This window comes from Hordeum vulgare, chromosome 3H, assembly GCF_904849725.1.
Source record: "Hordeum vulgare subsp. vulgare chromosome 3H, MorexV3_pseudomolecules_assembly, whole genome shotgun sequence".
Taxonomy (NCBI): domain Eukaryota; kingdom Viridiplantae; phylum Streptophyta; class Magnoliopsida; order Poales; family Poaceae; genus Hordeum; species Hordeum vulgare.
The window spans coordinates 42,735,215-42,742,894 of record NC_058520.1 but is presented as its reverse complement, the minus strand read 5'-3'; the positions used below and the strand labels follow the sequence as shown (position 1 = coordinate 42,742,894).

The following is a 7,680-nucleotide window of genomic DNA, read 5'->3' as shown; positions in this document are numbered from 1 at the left end:
CGGGAGTGACTGGCACCATGATCGCGGAGGCCCTTGCAGTTCGAGACGGTGTCATCTTCGCAAATCTCAGAGGGTACTCGCATGTGGTGATGGAACCCGACAACGTGAAGGTGGTCAACCTCTCGAACTCTCGCCACAACCGTCGTTTAGTTGTGGCACCAATTTTTTTAGAAATTGATGAGCAATCTGCTCCTTTTCACTCTTTTGTAATTCAGCATATAACTAGTAGATCAGCTAACGGACCAGCTCATCTTTGCGTCAAGCGTGCTTGTGAGGTGAGTGTCATCGAAAGCTGGCTGACGAAGACACCGAGCTTCTTGATTAGCAGTCTTCTAACTAACTATGTAACGAATGCCTTTATATGAATAAAGCTCTTAATTCCCCGAAAAAATGGCAGGAAGGGGCAAGGCGGAGTGACCGTGCCGTGGCGCACATTGCGGCCGACGTGACCATGCGACGACCTGCGTTCACAACGAGAGAAAAAGATCTGGGGTCGCAGCGCGGAAGGAATATGCGACCGACCGGCGGGGCAAAGTCCGGCCCGTGCTGTCGCCTCCGCCTCCGGGCGATGTGGTGGTGGCGGTGCTTCGATCGACCTGACGTTGGACGGCGCACTAGCTAGGCTTGCCCCGAGCGGCCGGGCAACAGCGACGTCACCGGACGCCGGGCGCGCCACGCGTCCCGCACGGGCCCCGCGCGGCGACGATACCGCTGAGGCGAGCGTGGACGTCACCGGTCACCCTCTCGGCCGGCCGGCCTCCGAGAGACGGATCGGAGCAGCAGACCGCGGCACGAGATGGATTAATTAGCCGTGACACTGTTGCCTGCGTAGGCCTGGTGACGCCAGCCAGCGAGAGCGCCCTCGTCTCGCACAGTCCCCCATCCTCGTCGTCGTCGGCGTCGACCCGTCGTGCAAATTTAGCGCTTGGGCTCACGTGGCAGCCGTACTGTGTTGTATGGCAGCTGGTTCGACGAAGCCAACGACCTGCTGCGGTGGCACTGGCACTGCACCCGTCCATGTGCTGAAATTGAAGGCCGCGGTCGCATCGGCGGAGGACAATCGATCGTACGTACCATGCACCCAGTCAGTGAGTTTCGATGCCGGCATCTCCCAAGCCTCAGGCTGGATGGATGGATGGTTCGCGTTGCCCCGCATATCCCGCTCACCAAACCGCAACGAATCCGAAAAGAAGAAAAAAATATGCTGCTGCTGCTGCTGCCACTCCGAGAAGAAAAGGGTGGCATAAAAACGAAGGTCCGTTTCCTTCGTCTCTCTCCGTCCGTCACCACCCGTCCGGTGGTAGGGGTGAGAGGGAGGGAGGGAGGATACTTTGGAGCTCTACCAGCTCGTGGTGGTGCTGAATTTAATGCCCGCTTTGCTGTCCGTCTCCGGCCACGTGACGCAACCTCAGGCCCCACGGCACCTTGTCATCGCCCGCCCGACGTCACCTCCCATCCCATGTGCCCGCTCCGGCCCCCCTATATATAAACGCCTCGCCGGGCTCGCCTCTCCACCTCCTACCCATCCATATTCACCGTGACCAGACCAGAGGCGTCGTCTGCTTCTCTGCTCCCTAGTTTAGTTTTGCTGCGAGCGGCGACCTTTTTCACCTCTTCACGGCGGCGGGAGGCGGCGAGCATGCAGGCGGTGGCGGGCATCCGGCGGGGGCTGACCATAGACCCGGCCGGGGAGGAGGAGGCGCCGGCGCAGCGGTTCGGGCGGCTGGTCAGGGAGAGCCCCGTGGTCATCTTCGCGCGCCGCGGCTGCTACATGGCGCACGTCATGAAGAGCCTCCTCGCGGCCGTCGGCGCGCACGCCACCGTCATCGAGCTCGAGGGACCCGCCGAGGAGCTCGCGGCGGTGGAGGCCGGCGGCCACGCGGCCGTGCCGGCGCTCTTCGTCGGCGGCGCGCCCGTGGGCGGCCTCGAGGGCCTCATGGGGCTCCACCTCAGCGGCCTCCTTGTCCCACGCCTCCGAGAGGTCGGAGCCCTCCGCGCCTAGCTAGTAGCTCGATCCCCTGCTCCCCGTCGCCGGCGAACCCCCCTCGCACGTGTGCGTGCACGCTTCGTCGTCGTCTCCGTCTCCGTGTATGTATATATGGGATCCATGAGCTCTGTAATTTCAGGACTATCAAGGGTGTGGAGTGAGAAACAACAGGATAAATAAGCTGTACCACACCCACACGGGTGGGAAGACAAACTAGATGAACTCTAGCGTTTCTCGAAAAAAGAAAGATGAACTCTAGCAGGGGTGTTGTGACAAAAAAGGCTGGACCTAAATGTGATTATTACTTTTACTTAGGACTACTCCTGTCGTCCCTCCAGCTGCGTTGGGTTTCAGTTCACAGACATCATCAGCAACTCAGCTGTTTCAAAAAAAAAAAAAATTCACTGTTTGCTTGCCCACTTGTTTAAAATCTTGCTTCTGTTTTGTCCTGGTGTGATGTTCTTTGCTTGGCGCAAATTAACTAGTGATTGCCCCACATGATTGCCGTATAATCATGCTTGGAAGCCGATTAGTCTATGGCAGGGAGATAACATATTCAAGTGCCGGGGGTGGGGGGTGGGTAATGGAGGGGGACGTCAGCACTAACTCGGAACCCTAATGGCTGCTTTGCCGGCAATGATCGAAATGCGCATCGGTCTCGCTCAGTACGGCGGAACTTCGACCACAAGCCAGAGCTCGAGCCAGTGCATCACAAGGGTTGGAGCTAGGTAGCAAGCCCAGCGTAGAACCAATACTGATTGAGGTCAGATGAACTGAATGAATCTTGTCAATTTCCGGAAGTTCAGACTGGCACTTCATTAGTGGTAGAAGACCGCGAAGCAAGGGTGATGTTTGTAACTGCAGTTACTAGTACATGTTTCGTCTGACCGGTGCATTTTTCCGGTGCGTTCCACGGTTGATACGGGCCGTTGATTCTTACGTACGTTGCGTTGCGTTGCGTTGAGGGGAAGAAACGGGAGAGACGTAGAGTAAAGACGTGCGGTTGCCAACACTCAAAGGCATCCATTGCACGCGGCGGTAGCCCAGCCGGATCGCGGCTCCGAGCCGAGCGATCCACGGCGTACGTCGCACGTGCCAGCCGCTTAATTCCCGGCGGGAAATAAAAATGCGTACTACTCTACGTGCAGGTGACGCGAAATTTCATACAGCGCCATGCCGCGAACGAGACAAGCTGCACACGATCCCACACTGTTCACCCGTGCACACAGCTTTACTCTACTTGCTACACTACTACTCCTGCAGGACAGGCATTTATTATTAGCCATGGGCCGCTCTGGAAAAATACTGCACCTGCTGCTGCTCGTAGTCGTCTTCTCCCGAGAAGAGAAGGCAGCGAACAATTGAAGTTTTTTTTTTCGGGTGAGCAAACAATTGAAGCTGACGAGGTCCTCATGTCAAGCCACGTAGAGCTGTCAGAGAAATGTCTGGGGTGCTCCAAATTTCCAGTTTCGTCTCATTGCCACCGGTTGTCTGCTTCTGCGGGGCTCGGCGGACCCTGTCAGCGTGCAACTCGTTTGGCATCTACTCGCTGAGTCCGTTTTATTTATTTTTTAACTGAGCGCCCAAGGCCAGCGAGGCTCCCTCCTCTAACACGTACACCCCACAGTAAATACTGTGTTAAAAAAAGGTACGGTACAGTACTGTACTATACTCCTGGTACTACGAGCCCACTGTGCAACAATACTGTAAAAATTTGCATCATCGTCAGATCTGATCCTGATCGATATGTATGTATACAACCTGGTGATGCGAGCGTCGCAGATCGCCCACCGATTCCTGCCTGCCCGCCAAAGCCGACGCCTGGGTTTCGGTCACTTGCATGCTCCAATCGCCCAGCCCGTACTGTTGTGAAGTAGTACTCCGTATGTAGTTTCTTTTATTCCCGCAAAAAAAAGTATGTAGTTCTTTTGGAACTTGTTTTGCAGTATATAATTTGAGAAAAAAAGTTCAGTTTTCCTAGCCATTGGTTGCTTGAAATTCCAAACCGCGCCACTCGATTCTTGCGGTAAGGAGTGATTGTTAGAGTAAAACGAGATTGAATGAAAGTGAATGGACGATTAGTCTTGTTTCTATTGATTCTCAAGTATATATACATCTGGAAGAGGTGCGAAGTAGAGGTGTATGTTCGGAGGCATCCCTTCAGAACAGTTGCCTGTTGGCAATAGAGAGAGAGAGAGATGAGACACGACTTTTCGGGTTGGACACATCCCTTGGATTAATGTACTAATTAATTTTTAACACTCCCCTTGTACAACACCGCTCCTTAAATGTTTCATCGTTGAAAGCTTCTTGCATATAGATCTTCCATCTTGAGAAATCTTCCAGATAATCTTGAGAGTCTCCTCAAAAAACCCTGTGGGAAAAATATGAGGAGAATAGAGTAGATATGTTGCTAAAACTCCTTCAAATCCAATGGAAAAAATAAGGAGAAAATGATGCAACATATGATGATCATTGTCTCTTGATAACTCATATGAGAAAACCTTTAAAGAAGGAAAAAACTCATTGATAAGTTTAGAGAATAATTAATATGTCTTGAGTACTTCCTTTAAAAATCCGGTAGGGAAAATAGAAAGTATGACATATGATCTTTGAGAAGATATTGCCTCACTAAAAACCATTATGAGAAACTTGAGAGAAAACTCATAAGGGAAAAGAGTGCAATCGTACATGCCATTAAAAACTCCTTTAAAATCCAGTGGGAAAAATACAAGGAGAAAATGATATGGCATATAAAGACACTTGTGTTTATGTTATCTCGTTAAAAACCTTTTATGAGAAACCATTATGGAAAAACTCATCAAGGGAAAAAGAGTACAATACATGCAATCTGATGATTGTTAATAGGTTATAGCCTAGGAGATTACTCCTCCTGAACTTTGCAAATATGGAGGATGTCTCATACCAATGCCATTGACATGAACATGAGATTGTGTATAATCTGTTGGATTATCACAATATTTTGTTTGCAAATTATTTCCTCAACTTTCTATAATCCATGAGGATAAGTAATTTCTAAGCAATGTGATTTATGATATTGCTCTTCATATAACCTGTAGGTATTGAGTAACACAAGTGGAAGTATCTTGATAAATCAAGTTATGTGATTCTGATAAATCTCAACTAGACGATTTTGAGTGTGGTTAATCATTCTGCCAAGCCATACATATTTTCGCAATGCTTTAGGATAAAGCAATTATGTCAGAATGATAAGTGAAAATAACCATTAAAATCCATTTATATGACTTCCATGTGAAGGCTATTCCAGCAAATTCAGTCATTGATATGGCGTCGTTGGGATCAAATAAAGAGCCAATATCATTACATCATATCGTGGTCATATCTTCTATTTCCTGATGGAAATATTCAAGATTTACTATAATCTTCAGATATAAGATGATAATACTTATATCAACCATATACCTTTTGTTTGAGGTTGCACTCCGAATAAAGATAGCAAATATAGTGTCAGGCCTGACGTACTTTGCAAGTATATGAGTGCTTTGGCATTAGTGAGATATAGAACTTCAGGTCCTAGTATCACTTCATTATCACCCCTAGGTATGAATGGTTTGTACCTTATCAAAGGTAGTATGACCATACATGTCTTTTGTTGATATGATATATCTAAATTGAACTTCTCGTATATGTTTGGATATATGTAGACTGATATGTATTCTTGAGAGAATGCTCAAGTTGTAAACTTAAGCTAAATTTAGTTGAATCCAAATTTTCCGTCTTGAGATGATTTTATGTATGTTTAGGTCTTGTAGATACATTGATGATGAAATCATCATATACACTGAGGTGATGTAAGGAAATAAAAGTTTGGTATTCCTTTATTAATGCATAAACAATCATCATCCTTTGTGTAACCCTCTAAAGAAGAAACTCGTCTAGTCGGTAGTACCATATGATTCACGACTATTTCTAGTCATAGAGTGACTTATGAAGTTTTACACAAGACATGTTGCGATTTGTTTTTGATTCAGAAATGAAGCCCTTCAGGGACTTTAATATAGATTTCTGAAATGAGTGACTCATATGAGTATGTAGTCACTACATCCATTAACTGCATGGATAATATTCTTTGTACCGCCAATCGTATTTATTATCGAAACATAATTCCACTCATACCAAGAAGGTATGTCACATCGTAATTGATGTCGGGTCTCTGCGTGAACCCTTTTGCTACAAGCCTCGCTTTCTCACCACCTCATTGACTTTGTCTATGAATGAGAAGTTTTTAGTATTCCATATGGAAGATACTTATGAGGAGTAGGTATTACTGTGGTAAATACCACTCTTTGATGAGCGAGTGCTATTCTTCGTTACTTGCTTCCTTTTATGTGAACCAATATGAGTACAAGAGGCACTCTACCATGGATTTTGGTTCAGGGCCCAAAAGGTTTTAGCAATTTGGAGAACAAATATATGTCGACAAATGTAGACTTATGTTATATGATTCTGGAGAAATCAATGAAATTTGTGAAAATGTATTTATTCGTTTTAACTCCTTCTGATTTCCTACAACAATGGAGTCAAGGTGTTTCGATGTCCCGGCACCAAAACATTTGTGCACATTTATGCCGGGCTTTGGATGATGAGCATCCAGTGAGGTGTCTTTCAACTTGATGTTGAATTACATTTACTGGTTAAGGATTTGATTTCCTCTGTTTCCGCGGAAGCATATGCAAGATTATATCTCGTGTGGTCAGATTTCTCCCCTATTTCTCTCATTTGGGGTGAAGAGTGGTTTATCAGGTACCTCCACTCTTTCTGACACTTTACTGCAACAATATAAAATTGGGTGACACCTTTGTTATCAGTAAACGTATGTGGCAGATTTGCAATGATTTGCAAATATGTGATTCTAAACTTCTAGTTTAGATTCTTTGAGTATGTGGATATAAGGACTGAATGTAAATAACATTTCCAATTTATTTCTTGGCATTCTTTGTGGTACTTATCTCCCCCTAATGCTAGAAATGTCCTTATTGCTGATGCAATCAGCATACGGGCTATGAATAATTTTGATTGACGAATAAATTGTTATTCCTCACATAGATCCCTAATTTTCTTTGAGAGCCCATTGATGTATGCTGGAGTGGTGATACCGATATGTAACCGAATTATCGCAGATAGGAAATACTTTGTTGATTTCCACGTAATTACTACAAGGGAAAAGTAGTATGCTATGCAGTTGGTATGATTTATATCATACTTACGGTGTGTAATGTCGTATTTGTCTAGCATGAGGCTAGTAAATTACAATTCTATAAGTTTGGTCATATTATTAATTTCATTATCTTTGATAAGATATTGAACTAAACCATTCTGGGTATGTACATCAAGTATTATATATAATCAGACATTGCTTGTGAAATGAGTTCAACAAAGTTGTCCATTCGAATGGATTTATCCCTTGTTTAGAATAATTTGCTCTTACTTTGAGAAGTTGAGCAATTGATTTGGTAAGATCATTCATGGTTGTGTGTGACAAGAGACACACTTGAAATCATTTTATAAATGTTTTTATGAGTACCATGAAGTATCTCAATAATCCCACATAATGGTTAAGTCATCCACATATATCTTCTGAATGTGTTCAAGGAAGAACGAGTGGCTCATTTAGAATCTTAAGGTGAGAGAGCCTTAAAACTTATTTCCCC

The 7,680-nt window shown here is 45.7% G+C and overlaps 1 protein-coding gene across 1 annotated transcript; it reads left to right on the top strand.

The window, feature by feature from the left end:
* Positions 1 to 1,415: 1,415 nt before the first annotated feature.
* LOC123439478 (monothiol glutaredoxin-S2-like) lies at positions 1,416 to 2,301 on the top strand. Its single transcript, XM_045116190.1, has one exon. It carries the CDS (start codon positions 1,640 to 1,642, stop codon positions 2,000 to 2,002), a length of 363 nt encoding a protein of 120 aa, XP_044972125.1. The 5' UTR covers positions 1,416 to 1,639; the 3' UTR covers positions 2,003 to 2,301.
* The last annotated feature ends 5,379 nt before the right edge of the window (positions 2,302 to 7,680 follow it).

Coding starts and splice junctions, on each gene's coding strand:
- LOC123439478 (XM_045116190.1), top strand. CDS start 1,640: ATGCAGGCGGTGGCGGGCATCCGGCGGGGGCTGACCATAGACCCGGCC.